Source organism: Sciurus vulgaris, assembly GCF_902686455.1.
Source record: "Sciurus vulgaris genome assembly, chromosome: 7".
NCBI classification, from domain to species: domain Eukaryota; kingdom Metazoa; phylum Chordata; class Mammalia; order Rodentia; family Sciuridae; genus Sciurus; species Sciurus vulgaris.
The window spans coordinates 42106061-42132629 of NC_136467.1; the positions used below are offsets into that span (position 1 = coordinate 42106061).

The window sequence follows — 26569 nt, forward strand, 5'->3', positions numbered from 1 at the left end:
TGAAGCTTCTATCCTGGAGCCTTTAGCATTTGGGAGGTGAGGCAAGAGCTTGTGCCAACTCTCCTAGTGTTTAAATGGGCTGTCAGGCTTAGAATAACTGTCAGTTTAATTCATGGCCGTCAGTTCAAGTACATCCCCCAGTGGCATCCTTCAACCAGCCGGTGTTTCACAACAACAACAACATGCACCTGGATGACTTTGACTGGGATCTTCACCCCTGTTTATCACAGTCTGTCCCGATTCCTCTCATAGACACTGAAACATTTGAGTTAAAACCCCAGCCTATAGGCTTTGTGGTCTCTTTCACTATCAAAGTCCAATCCTGTTTGGGCTGTTGTCCTGTTTTCTCTTTGCTCTAATTTAGTCTACTCTCTTTCTTGCAGTCCCCTCCACACCATCTCACAGTCTTTATGACAATTGCTTTGTCACTGATTTCCTTGCATTAATCTCTTAAGCAAAGATTAATCATACCATTTCACTTGCTCAAATTCCATTGTTGGTGTCCCAGTTCCTAGGAGATAAAAGTCACATGTTGTAGTCTGACACTAGAGAACCTCCTCATACAATCTTTGATACTTCTACCTACAAATTTCCAGCCTTACACACATTACTGCCTATCTACCCTGCTTTGCAAACTCTTCTGCAACTCCTCCAACATCCCTGCCTCTGTCTGCCTGCGGCCTCTAGTACTCCAAACCCAGCTAATGCCTCCATGTTGTAGGTAGGCTGAGCTTTTGGGCAGTCTTTAAGCAGACACTACTCCTTTCTCAAACTTTTGCCTTTGTGTGCTCTGTCCTCTGGCCACTTGGCCCCTCCTGTGTAGTCACTTGGCAGGGTGCTGTTCACTTCTTTGATTTTCAGATGGAATTTCTATTCCTTTAAGAAGCTTCTGCTGTCCTTTACTTCAGGCATGTAGGCACTGTCTCCATGCTACTCTAATAACCTAGTTCTCACCTTAAAGCATTTTGATAACACATGAGTTGTGGGTATAGTGAGCAACTCACTCACTCAGTGAGGGCAGGAACTTAGTTTATCTCCAAATAAGTTCTAGATCAGCTTTACCCCTGAAATATGATTCCGCATTTCTTTATCCAAGAACAAGGAGATTCAGCCTCAGTGATCTCTCAGACTCTTACCAGCTCTGAATTTTTATGCTTATATTAAATTAAAAATCACTTTAGCATCTAACAAAGTACCCAACACTCAACAAATAGTCAATAAATGAATTAATGACTTATTACTGCAATTTTGTTAATCTCTATTTTTATAAAGATAATTTTTTATACTTATATGCTTCATATATATATACATATATATGAAATGATATATGTACACAACACATACACAGGCACATAAAATTACTCAGTTCTAATTGGGCTATTAAAATGTCAAATTTATTTGGTCAGAGGCAATCACAAATTTGATAGTAAAATAAAACCTCTATAGTGTGTAATCTGAAAACATTGAAACAAAATTGTAATGAGACAACTTCATACAGTAAAAGTTAATCTGGACAGTTGGTAAAAGGCAAAAAAAAAAAAAGCAAAAAAGAAATAAATGAAAAACTCATGATTCAATTATCTGGAGTAAAAAAGTAATTTATTTTTAATTCTGCTCTAGTTTTTTCCTCCCTGCAGTTGCTTGTTTATTGTACATTGTCTTATTTCTTTTGAAATTGCAAATTTCACTGTTGGTTTCAGATAATATTAAAACTTCTATTTATGTATTAAATATGTTAGTTTACTCACAGAGCAGAACAAACCAGAAAAGACAAGAAATCAGTAGTAAACACAACTAGAGAAAGGCTCCTGGTGGAAAGGAAGCCAGCTAGGCACTCAGACCACAGTTGTCGGCTGCAGCCACGTGGGGTATCAGGTGTTCTGGTGAAGAACTGACCTCAGGAATGGGCAGGCAGTTCACACAGCAGAAGAGCATGCTGCCAGCTGGCAGGTGGTCCACCTGAGAGAGGATGTACTAGTAGGAAGGGGAGGTGTTCTTACAGGCAGACTAAAAGGAAAAACTGGGCACAGCCAATTCTTAGCAATACACATTAATTTATTTACTTTGTGCCAAACACCATACTGAGCATGGAAAATGCAATGACCAATAAAACCTAGTCCCATGAATGTTCTGATAAAGGTCAATACAGTTGTACCATTGTGTGCTGAGTCCTTCACAAACAGAGTCCTAGAGCAGGGGTGTCGTTGGAGGTCTAGCTTCCTCAGTTTTGGGGTGTGTCTGACTGCAGTGTTTTGGTAGGGCCTTGGAAGAAATGAATATTTTGAGGTTCAGACATAGACTTTGGAGCCTATGGAAGACATAAAATCTAGGTCAGGGGTGGGAATTTGTTTTAAAGTGCTCAATAAAAGTCTAATTATTAATATTAGTTTCTTAGAGTTGTCATAACAAAGTACCAAAGATGGGGTGGCTTAAAATAATACAAAATTTTGATATCACAGTTATAGAAGTTTGAAGTTTTGGGTCAAATTTTCCAGTGGGTTCCTTCCTTCTGAGAGCTGTGAGGGGGAATCTGTTCCATGACTCTCTCCTAGCTCCTTGAGTCTGTGAGCAATCTTTGGCTTCTAGATAAATCATCCCAAATTCTGCTGTTATCTTTAAAGACGTGCTCCTTGTGTTTCTGTCTTTTCAAATACTGTGTTCCCTCTGTGCATGTCTGACTCTGTGTGTGAATTTCCACTTTGTATGAGGACATCACTCATATTGGATTAGGGAGTGACCTAATGACATTTTAATTTGATCACCTCTGTAAAGATGGTGCTACCAAGCATAAGGTCATATTCTGAGGTACTAGAGGTTAGGACTGCAACTCATCTTTCTTGGGGGAACACAATTCAATTTACAAAAGTTTCACATGACCAGACTCAGAAATGTTTTTTCAGAGGGTGATTTAGAACAGTAATGCTGATTGACTGGCTTAGGACTCCTTAAGTTTCTGAGAAACAATTGCAGGATTGGAATCATAAGCTGACAAGGGATCTAGCTGTAGTGATTCTCAAAAGCCAAAAAAGAAAAGGACATTAAAACATTGTTGGAATATCCTAAATTTCTGTATAAAAATGACCTCAAAGTCTTCAAATTAATTTAGTCATCCTATATTATATAAACTTTTATTTTTGTCTTTTCTCAGCTATATCTAATCATATATATATATATAATATGTGCATATTTTCTATATAATTAAGTATAATTTATATATATTGTACTTTATGGCAGTTATGAAAGATAAAACTGGAAAATAAAATGGGAATTGAAGCTTCTGCATAAAGCTATGAAGCACCGCCTGCCTATTGATTATACACCTATGAGGGAGTTCTTACTATGGCTATATAACCCCCAGGTAATTGCCCATACAATTAAGTCAGACTTGAGAATAAGATGGATGGTTTGGAATTTTAAAAATTCTGTTACATGGTTTAAAACATATGTATTAAATACAATTTTATTTTGGTTATTCTTCCAAAATTAATACAGAAATAAAAGTGATTTTATTATGAAAAAAAAGTGTGCCCACTATTGAAGGGTAGATTGCTGATTAACATGATTACAGAATCTAATCAGTACACTTTGGCTCATAAGAACAAGTTTATAGTCTGCACAGGGTCTGAAGGTGAGCAGGCAGCAGTGTTTTGGGGAGCAATCTGATAGCTGTATTCTTTCCCTGCTCTGTCCTGGATTCTTAACCTGCACGAAGAAGTTCAGGCTAGTTGACCTATTATGTTCCTACCAGGCTCTAAATTGTGTGCATTTGGTAAAGGTGAAATAATAATTACTTCCTTTAAAAATAATAGATAATGCAATTTTTTTGAAGTTTTTCTATTCAAGAACCCTTTCCTATTATGTTTATCATTATCTTTTAAAAAGTATGCAGATTGTTTTGCTTTAGTACAGAATTAAAATTTTTCAGAGTGGTTACAGAAAAAATTACACACAGAGAGACATACACACTAATTTAGAGAATATTTGGCATTTTTTGTTTAATGGTAGCTAAAACAATTTTTAAGTGTTAAAAATGAATGTGTTTTATGTTCTGTTGTTAAAAACAGAGGAATTAAAACATAAAAATGTCTGAATTTTATTAAGCTGTCTGAAATGTTCACCTATTCAAAATTTATCAATTGCTAGCACCTCCCACAACAATGCACTGGAGATCTGAAAAATAGAGAAATAAATTAAAACAAAAATCAGTAAATTCTATTGAAGAGAACCATTCATGCTCCCCCATATTTTTATAATAAAAATGTCTAATGCCTATTTGCTTATCTGATTTCTTTTGGTTTGGATGCTCAAATGAGTCTTATGCAGTAGCTCTGAAGTAAGGTACAAGCTTCAGAATTTTGGTCGAATTCATTTGCTCCCCATCAATTGGAGAATGTAGTAGTCTACACAGATCAGTAGCTTAACAGTTTTAGCAACAAAACTTTTGATTTTTGAAGGAAAAGCAGATAGACATAGCAAAGAACTCTGACAACTGCTCCCTGCTGTTTGGCTTCTACGGAGTTTTTTGGCCAGTAAGAATCTCAAGGTCAGAGGTACTGTGAGCTCTGATGCACTTGAGAAAAGACATAAGTCTGCTTGTCAGCTGTTGGGATCAAAAGCAAAAGCACAGAGCACAGCTAGGAGAGAGCTGGAGAGAAGCCATGAGGGGAGGGTGAGAGACACACTTCAAAGTTGAGTTGAGCTGAACGTTCTGGTCAGAGAAAGGTCAGAGTCTGGACAAGCGTAGGAACAGGAGGGCCATGCCAACTCCAATGCCAACATCAGGGCCATTCCAACTGGTGGATTCCATTTGTTTTTAATTATCAGCATGCCGAAGGGACTTTTGTTTCTTATAAAGAAGATGACAAACAAATTAAGCTCTAGCAGGTGCAAAAAGCTTATTTTGTTCTGAGCTAAAACTGTCTTGGCTCAGATAGAACTTGCCAAGCTGGATTGGTGACAAGGAGGTACTCTTTTCTTTTTCTTCCATGTGGAAACTCCTGGTTACAGAAAAAAAAAAAAAAAAAAAAAAAAAAAAAAAAAAAAAAAAAAAAAGCACAAGTAAATATGATTGCTTCAGCAAATCATTTTTATTTTAGAGTGATTAGTAACACAGATACTGACTGTTACATTTCTGTGGTGAGTCATTTCAAAACTTGGTATTTGAGCACAGTCTTGCCAAAGTTTGAAGTTTCCATCCAAGCAGCTTTAGTGGCTATCTGCCATTTTGAACAGCTCCCTAGAGCCCATGGGTCCAGCTGCTTCACTAAGCTGTATTATGGTGTTATTTTGAAGGGGGATAATGAAATTCCAGCATACAGTACTGTGTCTGTAAATCAAAACTTTGACTGGAGGAACCAGATTTTTCCCCTGGGTAACAGGAATGAGGAGTTAATATGCTAATTTGAGTCTGAATTCAGCCCCCTTGCTCTTTTGATTTTGTATTAATTCTCCCATTTATGCCTGTGCACACGTCAATCTGAAAATCCTTTAGTGGAATGGACAACCAGCTGTCTGAGGAGGGTGAGCCCCCGTCCCTTACAGAGGCAGAACTGCAGATTAGGTGCTCCCTTGGGGTTCTTTCCAATCAGGACTCTGAAAGCATGGCTTATCTCACACAAACTCAGTTCCCCCTAGAGAAACTTTAAAAGAGGCTTTGTTTTTGCCAAGAATTTCCTTTGGATTTTAGCTTAATTAATAGTGATCCACAGAAACCAAAATAAGCTATTTGTGGTCTATGTAAATGCTCATTTCCTCCCTTTATTTTGTGAGATAGTTATATTAAATTTAGTAACTCTGAAACTCCTAAAAGAACCATTAAATATGAAAAGAAACATGCCTATGTGTTCTGAGGTGCTTTTCCCCCTTCCTGTTTCTTTCTAGGTTTTGTTTGACAATTTTTAATAAGCTATAAAAAATTTCAAATGATTGGAAGCAAGCAGTACCTAATTGTATCTGCACCACAACATGATCATCTATAAATAGAATTTCATTAGAAAATGAATCTCCCTTGTTCAAAAATACTATTGAAAATCCACTGTATGACAGACAACATGAGATAAATCAGGAATGATAAAAATGAAATAATGTGATGCAGAACTTAAAGATTTCATCTACTGGGTAGTCAGGCATATGAACAATTGTATTTTTAACTGCTGAAATAGAATTATGTACGTATTGCAACTGCTGTATGGAGTAAGTATACATCAAAGAAATTTTACAGAGCAGGACACATTTGAACCAGGATTGAAGAGTGCATGAAACAGGGGAAGAAAAATGAAGAAGTGCAGGTGTGGGAATTGGAGGTGGAAAACACAAACAAGTAGAGATGAAAAGGTAGCACGAGGGCACACGGTGTGCTGGGGAGCCACAAGCTTTCTGTTATAACTGGAATGTAAAGTTCAAGGAGAAATTCCTGGTAGATGAGATTGGATTGGTAAGCAAATGTCAGATCACTAAAGCAATAAAATATTTTTATATTTGTTGTAGCACCTACTCTGAGATAGATACCAGGCTAAGCCTTGAGGGGGACACTAATTTTTGCAATAGTTGAATGATATAATCATATTTTTGTTATAGGGGGTTACAGTGAGACAGGATAATCTAAATCTCAAGATTCGAGAGGCTAGTCAGGATATTATTGTAATAAAGGGTGCAATAAGAGCTTGGCCAAGAAAAACATCCCGATCTAACTTTCTGAAAGGGCCTCTTTCCTCTTTGCCTTTCCCACTCTGACAAGGCTAATTTCTTCTCCTTTTCATTCCTACCAAGGGGCCTTCTCCAAACATGTAGATGAAATTAGATCCTAATTTATACATTGACATACCCTCCCACCTATTTTCTTCATAGCAATTATACTAACTGCAATTAACTACCTTTGTAATTATTTGTTCAGCATCCATCAACCATTAACCGGTTGACATCCCAATGACAGGGATGGGATTTGGCTTGCTTAGCAGAGACTTTAGTACATGGCAGGTGTTCTTTCTGTATATTTGTGTAAGTAAATGATTGGTAGGTAACATAATATTAAATAAAAGAAGTTGGATAAGAGCAATATTGAAAAGGTAAGATAGAAACAGCTTAGTTAATGATGAGAGTGGAAAATAAAAAGTGAGAGACAAATCTGAGTTGAATCCCCTGTTTCTAGTTTGGAGAATTAGTACAAATTATGAATAAAGTGTGGGGTGAGATTGACTTAAATTTGATTGATATAATTAATTGGATGATAGCTCATTAAATTTAATTTGTTTCTTTTTAAAGATTTATTGACATTGTAGTCTCATTTAGTATGTTTTCAGAAAATTTTAATGTGGAATATTTCTGTAGAAAATTAACCCATACAATTTTGGATGATTCTATTTAGCTTCAGGTTCAGAAGATTATGTCTCTGTATTTTTGTCCTCATATTTCTGGCATTTATCTAGCATAAAAACTGGACTCTTTTGGAATAACAATGTTTTTAAATTTTCAATTCATGAAATTAAAGACTTGTAGAAGTTGAAGCATAGCTTATCTTTGCAGTCAGACCTAGTTTTGGTATTGGGTTGTGCTTGGATATGAAATAAAAATAGAAATAAAAAAGCAAATCTATAATTATGTTGAAGTTTAAACCTCCAAGTATGTAAAACTCTCATGTCAGTTAAAGGAAAATTTCTAAAAGCAGCAGAAAAGTTTTTGACATCAAAACTGCCATGCAATTATCTCATCATTTATTCCTTTTATTTAAATGAAAAGTGTTATCTGTGTTTTTTTTTTCAGTCACACACAAAGAAAAGGAAAAAGACAAAGAAAAAATAAAAGATAAAGAAAAAGCTGAAAAGAAAGGTATGCAATCTTTCTTTTTGCTGTTGTTAACAGTAAAACTTTTCCTTTTGAATTCCCTGTCTTACATTCAAATTTTAGATGACCTTATATTTCTTCTTTATCAATTTATATTATGATTATTTCCTTGGATTTCCTTGGATTTCTGGATTTAAGTTCTTAATGCTCTTGAACTCCAATACCACTTGACTTTCCAGAAATGCCATGTCAACCCTACCCACCCCCTGCCCCCACTGGCAGTTTTCACACTGCACTAGCCAGCAATGAGAATATTTTCCCAGAAAATTCTTATCAATTTTATAGATAAGATAGTAGATCTCATTACTTTTAATGAAATTAAAATATTTTGATTGCCTATTAGCCTGTACTTTTTGTTAGTTTTTATTTGTTTTTCAGAGCTTCATTATATATGTGTATAATTTATAATATAATTATATAAATATATACTATAATTTTTCATTAGTATATTATTAATAGTACATAGTATTGCTTCTCCCTATGTCTACACAAAACCTAACATATCCTAGATTATGATTTTATGCTTTAAAAATATATCCTAGAGATTTTTTTCATAACTATAAATAAATATTGCCCTATTCTTTATAAAAAGCTTCATGGTAATTAAATGCAAATGTTTTCTTCCACCCTATCTTAAAGTTGATTGCTACTTATAGACTGAATAATTTAAATGTGACTTTTAGTGATGTATTTTTTTTTTGTATAACTGATCACAGTCATTGCCCATTTTTCCTAGTAAGTGTTATTTAGGCATATAAATCTCCTAGTCTATAACTTTTTCAAATATGTTTCTGCTAGTTGTGCAGTCGATGTTAGGTTTTCTATCCATGTGAATATACGTGTTGCATATATTAGTATGTGTGCTTTTAGATTGTTGGATTTTATGTGATTAGATATGTTGATATTTTCTTGTACTTTTTCTGCTTTTGAACCTTCATCAAAGATTAACTTGATAGCTACTAATATTTTCCTTAAGTTTAAAAAAGTTCCATATTTTATTTTTAACTTGAATTCATTGAAATTCCATCCCAATGTGCAATTTGAAGTAAGATTCTAATTTATTTTTTTTTGCTGTTGTTTTGAAGAAGATCATGTCTAGGATATTTCAGCTGATTTATGCATCCAGAGTATGTATATTCTGCGGAGTTTTCTTGCTTTGTGAACCATTCCATTTAGGTGGAATATGGTGGAATGGTTATGACATTTTTGAATCAGATCCATTGAAATATGCTTCAATATTATTTATTGTATATTTACACTTGAATATTTGAATATAATATTCATCCTTTTATTAATGTTTACTTAGTAATAATTCCCATGAATTTCAATATAGCCATCTTCTTTCATTTCTAGAAATAACTATCCATTTCTTATTTGCTAGTGAGTTGTACAGAATTATGACTACCAGACTTTGTGTACTCTGACTAAATGAAATAATCTGGTATTTCTTATATATTTTTTCAACCTTAATGGAGGCTAAATATTTTATTAAAAATAATTAAGACTTTTTTGGCATTTAAATTATAAATATTATATGAAATTTATCTAAATTGAAACAAATAAATGTCATATTGTGTTCTTTTATCTACCTTATGCCTTTAAATGGATATTTGTATTTTATGAGACATTCTAATGTAGAATTTACCTTGAGTGGATTATGCCCTGTGTATACTTTCAGGGTGTTACTATTGCTAACATTGTCTACTCTGGTTCCCATAACCCCAAATGGAGCAGAGGTGGTTATGGGGCATCCTGAATCCCTGGAGAAGGGGGCTCTTGCTCTTTCAGCAGCTGTGTATTTTGTCAGGTCACTTGGTCTTCACCTGGACAGTGTTTTAAACTTTTTATGAGGTTTGAATGGTTTCTCCACGATTCTGGGGAAACTATTAATAGAATGTATCTTAGTCTGCTTTGTGCTGCTTTAAAATATACTACAGATTTTGCTGGGTGTGGTGTTTCATGCCTATAATCCCTGCAACTTGGGAGGCTAAGGCAGGAGGATCAGAAGTTTGAGACCAGCCTAAGTAATTTAACAAGGACTTAAGCAACTTAGTGAGACCCTGTCTGAAAAAATTTTTAAAAAATAATAAAATAAAATAAAATAAGAAGGGCTGGGATGTAATGCAATGAATGGTAAAGGGCTCCTGGGCTCAATTCATATTACCAATAAATAAATAAATAAATAGCTGTTGTGAGGGCCTTCCTGCTATGTTAACACAAGGCAGAAGGCAAGGACAGAGTCAAGAAAGTCAAATTGTCTAACAACCCACTCTTGTGAGAACAAACCTACTCCTGTAAGAACTAACTCACCCTATGAGAACAGCATAATCTATTCATGAGCTGGGATTCCTACAACCCAAAAGCTCCCATTGGGCCCTGCCTCCTAATGCTTTTTCCTTTTATAAGTAAAAGCTGATGTACATAACTATACTTATAAAGCTGGAGAACAGAAATGTTTGAGGCTTTACTTGACTTCCTCCTTAAACCAATGTGTTAATTAAATCTTATATTTTGTCACTTAGTATTTTAGAACTTTTGTAAGTCCTATTTTTATTCTCCAACAAACAGTATGTAAATTCTGAAAAAATATATAGTGTTTAGGGCAAGCACCAAAAAACCACTCAGTTGAATATATTCAAAATATAAGAATATGCTAAACATGCTTTTGTACTTCTCAGATCACCTTTACTTAAACTATTGAGATCACACAGATTTTTTTATCCGTGTATCTAAATAAAAGCCAAGTTAAAACATGTTAGTATTGATTTGTTAATTAGCTAAATAAGTAACAAGAAAATATGTTTCAGGTATCATGTGGAATAATGGTCAACTAATACATTTTATCAATTATCCTTGTTTTTGAATTACTCTTAATACTACTCTTGGTTTTCAACCAAAGGTGTCCCCTTTAGGGAATATTTGGACAATTTTTGTTGTCAAAATGACATTAGACAGGCAGGCATTTGTGAAGCAGGTACCAGAGAGGCTAAACATTTTTTTTTTTCAAATGCATAAGACAGTCCCTCTACTGTGAGGAATTGTTCTTCCCCAAATGTCAATTGTGCCCCCTGTTGAGAAACCTGAGCTTAATCACATCTGTAGTCCTGATTTAAATACTTCTTGCTATTAATCTTAAATAAGAGTTTTTCTTCCTGACATCAAGATATTTTTTACAACAAATCCTTATAAAATTTCTCCCCCTTCATTTTCTTTTCTCCAAAAGCTTTATCTTCTTGGAATAATGGCTTAAAAAAGAAAAGGAGAATGTCAAAAGGTTAACTTTTACATTGAATTCTATGCAGTTATTATTACATTTGTAACTTTATTCCTGGATTAGATTCATCAATGTCATAAATCTTCAAAGCAGTTCATGATTTTGGTGGCTATGATACTAAGGTCAAGAGAAAACTTGGTTTTGTAATGTATTAAATATGTACTAATGTAAAATTTTCTATTTAAGCAACTCACAAGGAAAGAACCGAGAAAAAAGAAAACCAGAGACAAAGCAGTGGCAAAAGGTAAAATTTCCCTTTATTATTTCCATAATTGAATACTTTTTACTTTGAAAGATATATTTTAGGTAATAGAGAAGCAGATGTTGGTAAGCATTCAGAATTTCATTTACATAAAAGTAAACCTTTTATTTAAAATTTACTATCTAAATAATATTAAAACCAACTATGGAAAATATCATCTTAAATAGGAGAGGAAAATGAGGAACTTCACTACATGATTGTGACTTTTACCGCTTGGTATCATCCCATCTTGATGTTACATGACATGGCCAACAGAATTTTTCGGGAGTAGTGAAGTTTGATCTAAAACAGGGAGTTTATCCTGAATTATACAAGGGGGCTCAAAAAAAAAAAAAAAAAAAAAAAAGAGAGAGATTTGAAGTAAGAGAACTTACCCTTCTTAGCCACATGGAAAACGTGAGAAAGAAATGTTCTTTCCCAGAGACTTCACTAAGAAACACAGCTCTGTTGATAACTTGATTTTATACTTGTGAGCCTTAAGAAAAGAACATAATTGAGCCATAGTGAGCCAACATTTTAAATCATGAAAACTTGGGTATAATAAATGGGTATTGTTTTAAGCAGCTAAGTTTGTGATGATTTGTTACTTCAGCAATAGAAAACTAACACATCTGGTTTGTAATTTTTGAAAAGTATAACATCTTGTGTTGATTTCAGGACATTCGAACTCAGAGTTTCATTTTTTTTCATATGCATACCTTCATTATTAGACTTTGAACTCTGAAAGTATCTTGATATATACCCCTCCAATTCAATTAGAATATCACTATAATATACACTTTGGAAGAATAAGCTGATTTATTGAGTAAACTGATCTATTCTAAATTATCTAGCAATTATTTTGTGTTAGAAATATATGGATATGAAGTGATAGTTCAATCTATTCCCTAAATGTCTTCCCTCTATTTTAAAATAAGGTTATAATCAGTATTTTTTAGAAATTGTAATCTATCATGTTCAAGAAACTAATTATTTAGGAGAAAGATCTATTTTCAACAGTTAGTGTGTTAATTCACAAATTTTAAATATTAGATGATTTGGAACAATATATTTTTAAACTAAATTTTTCTTTTTTAAAGTATTTTTTTAGCTGTAGATGGACACAATATCTTTGTTTTTATTTATTTTTTTTTATGTGGTGCTAAGAATCAAACCCAGTGCTTTGCACACATGCTAGGCAAGTGCTCTACCACTGAGCTAGAACCCCAGCCCTGAACTAAATTTTTCTATAAGCTAAGCTGATATTTTATTGAAGCCAAAATGTACTGATTGTAAAATGAGACTTTTTTTTTAATGTAACATGAACTTAGTCTCAAGATTAAATTTATAGTTAAATAAATGCATTTAATTTTGTTTGGCTCCCTTCTACTTCACAGAGATGAGTGAAAATGATTACATTAATGTATATAGATGTGTACGCATATGTATGCTATAAAATCTAAATGCTAGTAGGATTTTAGTGATTCTCCAAATTAATTACTGAATGTAACAGGTGAAAAAATGACCATTAGAGATAAAAACCAATTTGGTCAGGTCATATAACTAGTATATAATTGGATTAAGTTAGAAACTCAGGTGACCTGTATATAAATCAACTATTCTTTCCAAAGCTAATTAAATAAATCTTTAAGTATCATTTTACTTCTGCAACAGGTATGTGTTGAATGCTGTATTTTCTTATTTATTGTTGTGTAAAACATGCCCACAAACTTTGAGGCGGAAGTCAAAACATATTCATTATCTTGCAGTCTCCACAGAACCTGGTCATGGACCCATTCAATATTTTCCTTCACTATCTGTCACAAAACTGAAGCAAGGTATTAACCAGGGCTGCAGTATCATTTGAAAGTCTGACTGGAAAAAGATCATTTCCAAGTTCATTTACAGGGCAAGATTCTGTTCTCATAGCTGTTTCAATGAAGGGCCTCAGCTCCTTGCCGCCTGATAGCTGGAGGCATCCCTTCGAGTTCCTTGTCACAGGAGTCTGACTGACACATAGCTGACTTTAGACCTAGAAAAAGAGAAATAGCATGAAGACATCACAGTCTCATGTTAACTAATCACGTTAGTCTCATTCATCCACTTTGGTCATATAATATTGATTAGCATATTTCTAGGTCAGATTGTATTCATAGGGAGCAGATTATGCAGGGGCACAAATATCAGAAAGCAGGGATCTTTGAGAGCCATCCAGAGTCTGCCTATTACAAATGCTTTCTATTTACATACATTCTTCTGGAGGAGATAGATGCAAACTATAAAACACACACTCACACACACACATGCACACACATGCACACCTATCAGAAAGCAGGGATCTTTGAGAGCCATCCAGAGTCTGCCTATTACAAATGCTTTCTATTTACATACATTCTTCTGGAGGAGATAGATGCAAACTATAAACACACACTCACACACACACATGCACACACATGCACACAAAATTTTTATTTTCTCAATTTATGTGTCTATATGTTGTGTTAGAAACAGGGAACATAGGAAGTGTTCTTATATGTTATGTGATTTCTAGGAGAAGAGAATAAGATTTAAAAGGTCTAAACTATAGTATGTGACATTTAAGTCAGATATAAAGATGACTTGAAAGGTGTTGAAGTAGAGTCTCCCTAGGAAGAACTTTGATTCCAGAGGCGCTTTTATAGAACTCAGTGTTTCTAACTCTGTGTTAACCACAGTCTGTCCAAGGACAGCAATTGACTAGGCCACCTCAGAACTTTCTCTTGGAGAACAGTGGGTCTTTCATTGTCTAACCCTGGTGCCTGGGTAGGACCCTGTATCAAAACTAGCTTACATCTGTAGTTCATTAAAAGTTATAAAGAGGAAAAACAAAGAAGACAGTGACGGAATGAGAAGGTGAATGGAGTAAGCCAAATTTGAAAACAGACTGTCTAACTGACCTGGAAATAACAGGTTCTTCAGATGTCTGTGTTTGATGAAGTGGGAGAAGCTACTGCCGTTGTGAACACATTCAGGAAGGCTACATTACTTTCACTGTGTTTGTGTTTATTTACATCTGCCCCATATGTCTTAAGATATTTTGGTGTCATTTCCACAGGATAATATTTATAATCTTACCCAAGTTAGTGTGGTTAGGAAATGGTTAGAAGTTCTGGTTTTACTGCTTCTGTTTCTGACTCATTTGGTTGTACGATCTTTGCCAAATGACTTTTGTTTCTTGAATTCCTCATATGCAGAATTAGTACAGTGTAATATACCTGCTATATATTAAATTCTGGGTAAGTTACAGAGACACTAAAAAGAGTTCTAGGAATGCAACATATGTATATTTAATATGAGGAATTTATGTACTTATTTTGTGGCATTCAATTTTTTTTTGTTCATTATTTTACTTGTTTCCACAGCATTCTTAGAGGAAGAGGCAGCTATGATGATGATTTATTTTTAAATCCAGGGAAACTAAGGCATAGAGAGGTTAAGCAATTTGTAGTTCCTTAATGAACGAGAGATGGAATTTGTTATTTTCTAACTCCAAAAATGGGTAGAACCATAGTATGTTTATTGGATAACATTTTCCCCTACCTTGGCATGAGACAGACATTTGGATTCTTATAAAATTGTTAATGGCTGTGCCACTTGCAAAATTATATCAAATATGCAGATGTCATTCTTTTGATTAAACCATTTTGTTTTGCATTTGACAAATGTCATGAATTAATTATCTTCCTAACTAAAACAGAGTTATTTAAATCCAACATGGCAATGTATATGCATATTTTTGCTTTATCGTTCTTCATTGAATTCCTAAATGCATGCTATTTTAATTATTTTTGTTAAAAATGAGGGAAAATATTTTGTCACAAAATTTAAGAATATTGATTCAGTTTGATCAAAACAAATGGAAATTTGCTGTTGCATTACTTTCTCAATATTTTCCTCATTACATTCACCTCATTATTGAGTTCTTATTTTTTTCTATTGAAGGCAAAGTTGTCTATTTCAAAGATGAGAGTCGCTGACAAAGGTCTAAAATATGTAGGGGAAATTTCACCATTTTTATTCTTAAAATCAATAACTATAATAATTCTTATTATATGTGTGATCCTGTTTCTAAGAAAATTGTCTAAACATGAATTTTAATAAAATTAAAAATAGATATAAATTTCACATTTTTAATTCTATAGTGTAAAGCCAAGCTTAAACTAGTAGAAATCTACAAAGGATCAGTAGATGAATACAGAATAGCCAATTTCATGTAACAAAGTAAAAACCAAAAATTAGTTGACAACTTTTCCAATATTTGATACATTTATTCTAAACACTTCTATTTACATATTTAATTTATATATCACTATATTATACATATGACCTGAGTATAGTAAATTATTTATTCCATGATCAAACCATTAATTAAGCATGCATCCATTCCATTTTTCTCTGAAAAAAGCACTGTACTAGACACAATGGTGACCCAAAGATGAATAATAAGAGTTCCTATCCTCAAGTTGCTTATAAGTGTGGTAAGGAAGACGGATAAGTGGACAATCATCTTAATTTAAAATACACAATAGGAAATAACATACTTTAATAAAAGTTCAGGTCAATGGAATCTCAGGGGAAGAAATGATTTAATCTAACAGCAGAGCCATTTTTTGCATGTGAATTTATTGAATGTGGTGAAATTTAGATATATAGAATATATGGAAAATGTAGACACTGCAGTCTGACAATGTTGGCATGTGAAAAATACATAATATATTCCAGAAAAAGGAAGTAGTGCAGTAGAAGAAACTTTTGGAGAGGTGCTGTGAAAGGAGAAAGAGGTTTTAAACACTGCATTAAAATTTCTTTAGATAGCTATATTATTGTGCTGGTCTTTAAAGATTCATCAAATAGCTTTGATCTCAGATCAATACAGATTCTCCAGAAGGGTTTTGGAGTTGTGTAAGTTTGGTTGTTGACCATTCCAGGAGAACATTCTCTCTAGAGATACCTTAATAAACATTTCAGTGTGGGTTTTTAGAATGTGGTTGATTTGAAGTCATCCACAGAAAGCAGTTGTTTTTTTTTTCAGTCACAATATGTATGAGTTTGTTATAGGAAAGAGCAGAAGCAAGCAAAGGATATTTAGAAATGGTTCATAGAATGTAGAAGAAATTTCCAAGTATATCACAGAAGCCACAAAGACTTGGGGAAACGTCAAAAATTATGAAGTAAGTGGGTAATATTTGTATGAGAAATTTATGGTAAAATAATTTTGGATAATGTATATAGCTTAATTTCCCTCCTTGGAGAGACTTAATATAAAATATCTTTGAGGGATTCCACAGCAAGAAGCTCGTCTTACTGTTTCCAAATTGATTTCAACAGAAGAAAAATCTCTGACCTCAAATGCAGTGTGATCTCTCTTGATTACATAAAATATAGTATTTTTATACATAAATTAAAAAACAGTTGTATTTTGCAGGTGAGCAATAAGTCTAAGATGGCCCTTCATACACTGCATTAAACTCTGGTAGCAGTCACAAATATGTCAGAATTCCAATTTTCCATTCTTTTTTATTTCTTCTTTCTTTTAAATATTGTTCTTATGAAGCAATTACAGAATAAATATTTTGTTGGTAAATTAAAAAGTAATAATTCAATGTTTCTTAACTCTAAACAGAAGAAAAGAAAGCTAAGGCTAAAGAAAAGAGTGAAGAAAAGACTAAAAAGGAAGCAAAAGGTGGGAAACCAGAGAAAATGAAGCAAACAGCTGCAAAAGTAAAAGAAGTACAAAAACCATCACCAAAACCCAAAGAGAAGGACAAAGAAAAGGACCACAAAGAGGCAGCAGCACTGTCAAAGCATGAGCAGCAAGGTAAACATTCAGAGGAGGAGGCAACCCGAGGCTCTAAGAGAATGTTGGGCAAGAAGCAGATGCAATGAAATTAAAAGCTGAAAATGATCAAAATCAGACTCCATACAGGGTACCACACCCATATGAGTAAATATTCCAGAAAAGAAATATAATAAATGGGAATTAATATTTATTTGTAGAAATACAAAATATGTTCACATATCTAAGGATGTGTTTTGAAGTATTTTAAAGTGGGGTTTTGAATTAGCATTGGAAGTTATCTAAATGTTGGGGATAAATGTTGAATTCTTGAGATGTAGAAATTCCATTAAGATATAGAATAACAATTGAACAATTTTACATGTCATACTTAAGAGAAAAGCACTCCAGAAAAAAAAAAAAAATGATAGCAATTTCAAGGAGTTTGTTAAGGAGTCTGTGTCCAAATCCTAAAGAATAAATATTATAAAAAAACTACTTATACATTCTCAATGTCTCTCAAAGCACACACCATTTAGAACATGATCAAATTATAAAATTAATTGAATTTAATAGGCAACAATTTATAGAGAAAAGAACTCTCAGGGTTCTTTGCCAGTTTCCATTGACTAACTTGATGGCTTTGGAAAGAACGCTCTACAGTTCACAGGTGGCTCTCTTCAATATGACTGATGTCAAACTTCAACTCTCACTTCAGAAATGCTATAGCATTGAAATGCAGGTGGAATAGACAACTGAAGTTCTTTATGGAAGGGTTCTATGTGAACAGAAAGCAGTGGGATTTTTAGAGGGTTACTAAGTGCCTTTTAGTCCCACTTTGTGGGCCTTATTGAGTCTTTCCCTAAGTCCATTCTTAAGTCCAGGTCAGTACACATTCTGAGACGTCCCATCTAGAATGTGAGTCCTAACCTGTTCCTGTAAATGACGTGTCTTACAGAGATTACAAGATAAAATTTTCTTTTACTCTGGTAGCAATTGAATAATTTTATTTGAGAATTAAAATCAAGGAATTGGATTCTATAAGACTTATTGTTTTAAAAAAATCTTAACATTTAATTATTGATTAAGCTTTTGGATGGGGAAATGACAATACTTTTCCTCATTATAATTAACATAATATGAAGTATGCAGTCTACTTTTCTATTTTTATCTTCCCCAATATTGACAATATTTATAAAGTTTGGTATACAATAATATTTGTAAACTTTGATTATAGGATGAAAGGTACTTATTTTAAAAAATATATTTTAAAAAAGAAGAAGGAAGGAAGGACAGATTCATTTTTTCCTTTGTTCTTCTTGTGAGCCAAAAACTTTGAGTAATTTTCATTTATGTTAAAATAATATTTTAAGATACCAGTGATTTAAAACTTTGGAACCTTAAATCTTTCAATTTTTGGAGTGGTACTGGGGATTGAACTCAGGGGCACTCAGTCACTGAGCCACATCCCCAGTCCTATTTTGTATTTTATTTAGAAACAGGGTCTCACTGAGTTGCTTAGCACCTCACTCTTGCTGAGGCTGGCTTAGAACTCGAGATCGTCCTGTCTCAGTCTCCCTAGCTGCTGGAATTATAGTCATGCTCCACTGTGCCCAGCTAAATCTTTCTTTAATTTTTAAGATGATCGATTATGTTACTGTGAAAAAATATTAGCTATTATCTTTTAAAATTATATAATTTATGGAATATTTGTGATAGAAAATGGGTATAATAGAGAAAATATTTTAATAGACTATTATACTCGTAGAATACAAAAAAAATCTTCACTAATGTTTATTTATATCTTAAAATATTTTCCTTTTTAGATATCCTTTTAAAAAGATAAGTAATCACGGAAACTAGTTAAAACACCAAGTTTATCCAGTTTTTCATCTGTAATTGGAGTTTATAAGTTGTATGCCAGCTGTATAGGGGGATGTCAAAATACTTATCTAGTAACTAGGAACATGACCATGTTTTGGGATGTTTATTTTTAGTATCTTTGGTGGCTTTGAGGCCGTATTTTACTGATGAGGATATACCACTAAGACACTTTCAAATAATATTTATTTTTCAGGTCACAAATACTATATACTTTATTCCTATCAGTAATCAGATCTATTTAAGATAACATTACATTACCTTCCATTTTCATTTTGCTGTTTTCATTTCTACATTAAGAAATATTTATCTTTAAAAGTACATTCAGGTATCATTTAGAGGTAGAACGAATGCACAAATAAGAGTTCATCAGCTAAACAAATGCATTTGCTAAAGCAAGGCTTCCTATTGAGAACAGCTATCATCAATTAAATAAATATATTGCTAGGTAAGTAATCAAAACTTAACCTATATATGTTAACTTTTTCCTACACTTAAGATTTAAGAGCATTTGTTATTTAAAAATTAATCGCAGAATAGTTTTAACCTAGCAAGATAAAAATATGGTGTTTAAAAAACAAATCTGTGAGTTGACTTATTTTGAAGTTCTTGTGTTGATGACAGTAAAATCGAATTAGTTCTCCTTTGGTTAAGAAAATATTTATTTACTTAGCTTAAGTTAGATGTAATGAATTTAAGATATTCTTTTCATAAGATTTCTAAGTAGTTCCTTTTAAATAAATACTGTCCATAGATCTTTTGCTCATTTGGAAACCTACACAGGGCACAAAATCATTGGAAATTATTTGATTCTATACTATATATGTAAATCTATTAAATGTGGTTACTTTGAATATTGCATACATAAACGATGCTTAAAGCACTGAGACTAAGATGCATATGTATGTATATACCTACCATAAACTTGCACACACTTTTATATTGCCTAATTTAGTTTTATGGACCAAATTAAATCAGTTTATGGTGGGGTAAGAAGGGTTGGCATGATGACACACTGTTTCCTAGTCTCTGGTGGTCTCTGGAGAGTCTGTGGGAAAGGGAAGAAAAGAAACAAAACAATCTTCCAGCTGCTATATGTGCTTCTTTTTTCTTTATTTCTTTTCTAACAACTATTTAAATATTTGTGACAGGCAGAGAAAATATAGCTAATGAGAATCTGCCATAGAACACTGGACCACATGTACCACATCCTCATTAGAGATTATTTTTAAGAATCCCTTTCTGTTGACATTCTGCACCCAGAATTCATTTTCCCTCAGCTGCCACTCCACAGAGAACACTGACAAGGCAGAAGCAGCTGAATGATGTCCATCTTTCTCCCTGAGGACTGCAAAGTGGAGAGACGGACAGCATGGATTATTCCTAGAATGATGCTATTTGGGAAAGAATACTTGGAAGTGGTGACCAAATGTGAAGTCAATTTATGTAAATTATTATCCCACGACTATGAGAGTTACAATGACAAGACAACTCAGATTTTCTTTAGGAAAAATTTCCTGCTACATTGTTTGACTTGGGTTTTAAAAAGCATTTCTATAAAATGAATCTTCTAGAATCAGGAATTTTATTTTGCTCTGTCCTAAGGCAGTTGAAACAGACACCCTTGGGACTGCCCAACACTCACCTTCACAGAATTGTTATACATCGTTAAGTTCAACCCTGAAGACAGGAGGAGATGGGTGTCCTAACTCAAAATATTTCAAAATTCTTAATGTAAAATATTTTTAAAATATTGACGCCATTATAATATAAGATCACAGCATTATTTATAAAGAACTGAAACATTTTAAGTGTTGTGACTCAAATAATTTTCTAGATGAAAAAGAACATTCCTTGAACTCACAGAGAATTTACTTTTCAAATTAGAAGTTCATTGAACTATTGATACACTAATTGAATGAATGATTTTTTGAACCAGAAATTATTGGAATGATACAAATAAACATGGCACTTTGGTAATAATTCATACTAAGTTACAAAGCTTCATTATACTCTCAATATTCAGTTGAGGAGGAAACTTTGAACTGTGGTTTTAGTTAATTCAGTACACTGTTCAACATTTTATGTATATAGCCACTCCATCACCCCTGGGGACAGAGAACAATATTTCATTTTGGAGCATTGTACAAATCCTTCAAATTACAAATAGTCCCTACATCCTAAACTTCAGACTGCATTCTAGCAAAAAGTCTCTTTTGCTGTCCCAGGAGGCTGCAGCACCACTAGAGATCACTGAGGAAAAGCAAAATTGAAAGGTTTTAGATCAGTGATTCTGCCGAGGTAGTCTAATTGGATGCATCAGGGGTTTGTTTAAAATGCATCTTCCTAGGGTCCAGACACACAGCACAATTTTTGAAATGATGGGTCTCACAGATTTCTATTTGGCGTATTCCCTTATCTGTTTTTGATGTGTAAACTGCCAAAGGAGAACTACTTCTGAATTACAGGAAGGACAAATCTGAAGGCATAATTGCTTAAGTTACTGAAACAAAAGGAAAAGCCTGACAGTGTCACATTGATTCAACTTCCAATTTTCCACTTAAGGAAAATGCACTTTTTTTTTTTTTTTATCTTGTCCTAGTGCAGACTTACCCATTCTACAAGGAAATCTTGTGTTCAGGAAAGAGAAGCTATCATCTGCTTTAATCTTACTTTTCTTCTATGTACCATGAGATTCCCAGGTCCTGCCATCTGAAACTTTTGTTACTGCAGTTCCATCAAAGAGCAGATAGATTCATGGACTGACCTGAAAATAAGACTTCCTCCCACTCCTGCTTCTGCTGTGGGAAAATGTGCTGTAATTTCAACAATCAAAATACATGCAACTTTTTGAAACTTTATGAGTTTCGGCTTACACATATTTAAGTATTAATTAAAATTGATTATATTTTAGATCTACCACCATAGCATTTATGTTTTGGAAGACCTGGTAGAATTTCATAACAAAATTGATTAAAAATGTGAACACTCTAAAAAGAACGAAGTTTACAAAAATCCTTCAATGTAAATTTATATTATAATAAGTTTTGTTGTTTCTTGTTTGATATACATAATCTGGAGCAATTAAAAATGTGTCATGTTGTATAAAGCCAATAAACTTACTTGGTTCCAAAGCTGCCTTTGGATTTGGTGGATTAATAAGATTTTTATTCTAGGAATACTAAAATGTAAATAATTACATAGAAGATTCATTTCATAATATGTAAGATTTAGAGAACCTATGGTAAATCTTGTAGAATCTTTTAAGAATCTTCATCAATGGAGACTTCTAATGGCCTCAGGAGGATTTAAAGTTATGTGAAAATATGAATAATTTAGAGAAAAAAAAAAAAAAAAAAAAGACTACTGAAATCATTTTTACTATGTTTGCCCCAAATGTTCACCACTTACTGTTTTTTGTCTTTTTTTCTCCATAGGGTCATAGACTAGTCAAGATCATAAAATGGTCTTATGAAAATTACTCAATTAATTAGCTTAACAGTGATATCATTTGGCGCCGTTAGTCTGTTCTTGATTTCCTCTTCTAATTAAAGGACATTGTCATGCAGAGGACTTCTAAGGATTTCAAAGGGGATTGCCCTCCTGCAGGCCCTTTTGACAAAACATTCTGCAGCTTCCTTTAGGGTCTGGGAGTGAATATTTGGTAAAACATTTCAAGTTAAAACAATTTTCTTTTGTAAAACTCCTGTCTCATGATCCTATGTCTACAAAGGGACAAATGAGAATGAGTGCTTTAATATGATGAGTTTGTAGCAAATTTGATGAAAAAGGTTTGGATTTTTAAAAACAACCACTAAATATTATCTCTGTTTCAAAATTTAAGCTATTTTGTGTGGAATAAATGGACATTATGTTCATTATGTCTTTTTCCCCCGTATGTCTATGAGGGCAAATTATACCTTTCCAGAAAATATGTAGTAACCAAAATAGAATTGTGCTATTTTGTTTTGTTAAACCATTTCTCCTTAGAAAAAAGAAAGGTGTTGATGACATTTTCTCATTGCTTTTTTTTTTCTTTCTACTCTGTCAGATCAGTATGCATTCTGTCGATATATGATTGACATGTTTGTCCATGGGGACTTAAAACCAGGTATTCCAAACAATTCTTGTACTTGTCTGTTTTAATAGTCTTTGTTTCTAAGATTGTTGGCTTTTTAATGTACTAAATTGTATTTTCATATTTTTAAATGCATAATGCATGTGTAGATCTAGAATAAAGCCAATAAAAAGCAGAAATAATAAGTGGCATTAGGGCCTTTAATTTTACTTTCAATCACTGCATGGCCTATTGCAAATGAAGTCAGCTGAAAGCTAAAATCATTCTAATATCTTCATATGTAAAAGTATGCTAATATCTTTAATAATATCTTGGAGTGAAGCAATGAGTCATCTTTTTTTTTATTCCTGGTAAACTTAGAAGAACAAAAGTATGACAATGAAAATATTCTTTTCTTAGAAGTGAACATTCTTTTCTTGGAAACGAACAGAATTCATATTAAAATACATCACATTTCAATTATTCAATCCTCCCGCCAAAAAAAAAAAAAAAAAAAAAACAAACACTTTTTTTCCCCACATGTGAACTTTAGCCACTCCAGAAAAACTATTGATGGGGATAGTTAAGTCTGGAGTTCATAGTCATAATGGAGAAAAAGTTTAGTTAAAGCAATGTATCTAATCTCTCATACCTTTAATTCTTGTCCAGAGTGTAATGAGGTATCCTTTACTAACTCATAATTAAAAATAAGCAACTGATTGCTTGCACTATGACTTTTACAGAATAAATGAAACTTATGTTCATATTTGGGAAACATTTTAAGAAGATGTTATTGTTAAAAAAGGAGATAATTTACATTAAAATAACTGAAGCTGTTTGTTTAAAGCAAATACATTTTGTGTCCTTATTTGTTTACATAAAAACTTCTAAAATGCATATTATAACTTGTGCATACGTTGGCAAACAGGTATTTCATACCTGAAAAAAATGTATAATACATATAGGCCCTAGGAATTAAGAAAATCATGAAACTCTTAGCTAGCTCTCTGGACAACTAAAGTAGCCAGAGCAACTTATGCTGTCAGATGATTTCTTTCTCTTCCTCCTTTTTTTCCTCTTTTACCTCCTCCTTCATTTTTCCTATGTTTATAATGTGTAAGAAACTGAAATGAAATGAAATGAAGGGCATAAACCCGAAATGATGATGCCTTACTTGGTGAAACTGATTATGATCAACAGATGGGTATGGTGTGATAGCAGAGTAAAATTAGGTGGAAACACTGAGGAAGGTCGTGTGATACAGGAAAAAGTGAGGCACACAAGTGCAGTGTTTGACTCCAGCCTTCTCTGTCGTGGGACCTTGACAAGGAAATCTCAGAACCTCATCTGCAAGGTTCTTACAAGTAATATGGAGATCATAGTTAAAACCTTGCATTGTTGACAAGGGATCTAGTGCATTCACAGCAAAGTGTTTTCATAGCTTTCTTCTTTCATTCATTCATTTCACCACAGTATGTTGGGTGAGCACTCCACAAGAAGAACACTCTTGACCATGATATTCTCAGGTTATATGCAACACAAATTCACTTTAGGTAAAAGATTTGCAGCCCATTTTGTTCAGCTGCAGTAGTTCAAGAAAGTCATACTCCACACATATTTTTGCTTTTACAAGATGGACCAAATATTTTCTTATACACAGGATGAATCTATACTATGATGAACATGAATTTAAAAATGACTAATATGAGTTGTTTTATGTTTCATTAGCCTTTAAGTTTCATTATTTGAAGAAAAATAATTGTGCAACAAAAATTGTTTATAGTAGCTACACTATGTTGATCTTAAAACAAATTTTCTAAGAAAATCAGAGTACACAGAATCCTACACTGTGGAAATTAGTAAGGGACACTGGCAGTTCAACAGTTACAATACTAATCAATTTTTTTTGAATACCTCACAAAAGCTGAAGGTCAGAGGAATAATAAAACCATCTCTGCATGAGGTAAAGAAGATTTTGCTAATGATCACACAAAGAGAGCCCTTCTCAAGGTATATGTGAACCTCTCAAAAACAAAAAATCAGATTCAGGGCTGAGGATGCAGCTCAGTGACACAGCAATTGCCTAGTATGCATAAGGCCTGGGGGTTTGATTCCCCAAAGGATTAAAATCTATAGCACTACATAATTCTCCAAGTCCTGAAAATAATTCCTCAGTGCTATAGGACTGAATCTCTTAATCACATATATTTACTTGACTTACTGATTGCCCTAACTTATCTCATCTACCTACATTCATTATTTGAAGGTTTAAGAAGTAAAAATTATTTAGAACAGTAATTTTGTTCAAGCACTAAGATGGAAGAAGGGGGAAAAGGGTAACAAAGTGTAACATATTATATGCTATATGTATATGCTATCTGTATATGTACCAAAGAAAAGTTCAAAAATACTATCCTCATTATTGATTCAATATGTAAAATGCAATGATAAGGCACACACATTTTAAAATGAGGAGTGAGAAGTACAGATTTCTACTAGGCACATTAATTTAGAGAAATGCAAGTGATAAGACATTGACCCTGACTGACAATTAAGGAATAAACAATTCCTGCCAAGTTATTGCTCTGCATGTATCCACTATTTATAAAACATTTGTGCTTCCATCTGTTTCTGTTTGGGATTAGTGGAACACCTGTTATTGTTTAGCTGGAGTTCATTATTAATTATTGGTAATGAGTTTTTAAAACTATAATTTGATTTTTCCCTCTGGGATTCAGCAATTCCCTTGGAGAATATTATCATACCCTCACAAAGAGCCCAAACTGTAGTTCAAAGTAGAAAACCTTGTTGAGGCCTTGTGCCTTGTGTTCATAACTTGAGGTCAAGTCCCCAGTTTTGCTTTATATCCCAAGAAATAAAGAACTCCTATGGCATCCTTAAAACTTTTAGTTAAGATGTAAATCTATATGAATTAAAGTGCTCTGGTTCTCTGCAGTAAATAGTGAATGTGCACTATACTTTGGAGATAATCCCTACTTCAGTTTAGATACACAGTATGCCAGTGTAAACTGTAAGGATCAGATCATTGTGTCATATCTCAACTTCTCCTGTACTGACTCACTTTATATTAAGTTGGACCAATAAGAAAATTCTGTTTAAATGTAGAACGTGAGCATAATACTATCAAGGCTGGTCTTATGGGCACCTGGAGTAGACATATCTACTTTTTTTTTTTTTTGTTTTTGTTTTTGTTTTAAGATTCTGTGAATACTGAAGAGCCCCCCTCTGCAGAAATACTTCCTTATCTTCCTTTTAATGACAGAACAGTCTCACTATGAGATCCCCTGATTCTGTAGATTGTCAGTGTTATATGGTTTGAATAGCTTTCTAAGGGAGGGAGGGAAGGAGAGGAGAGAGAGAGAGAGATTCAGTTCCTGTGGTGTCTGTCTTGAAGCTAATAACCCTCACTTTCCCCCTATGGATTAAAACTGTCTACTTGTC

The 26569-nt window shown here is 33.4% G+C and overlaps 1 protein-coding gene across 1 annotated transcript in view; it reads left to right on the forward strand.

The window, feature by feature from the left end:
- The window catches only part of TRDN (triadin), a 441243-nt gene that overhangs the window by 106178 nt on the left and 308496 nt on the right, over window positions 1–26569 (forward strand). The window contains 5 exon segments of the mRNA XM_079147356.1: window positions 7759–7824; window positions 11300–11333; window positions 11335–11357; window positions 17017–17211; window positions 23102–23161. Coding sequence (XP_079003482.1) covers window positions 7759–7824; window positions 11300–11333; window positions 11335–11357; window positions 17017–17211; window positions 23102–23161 — 378 coding nt within the window.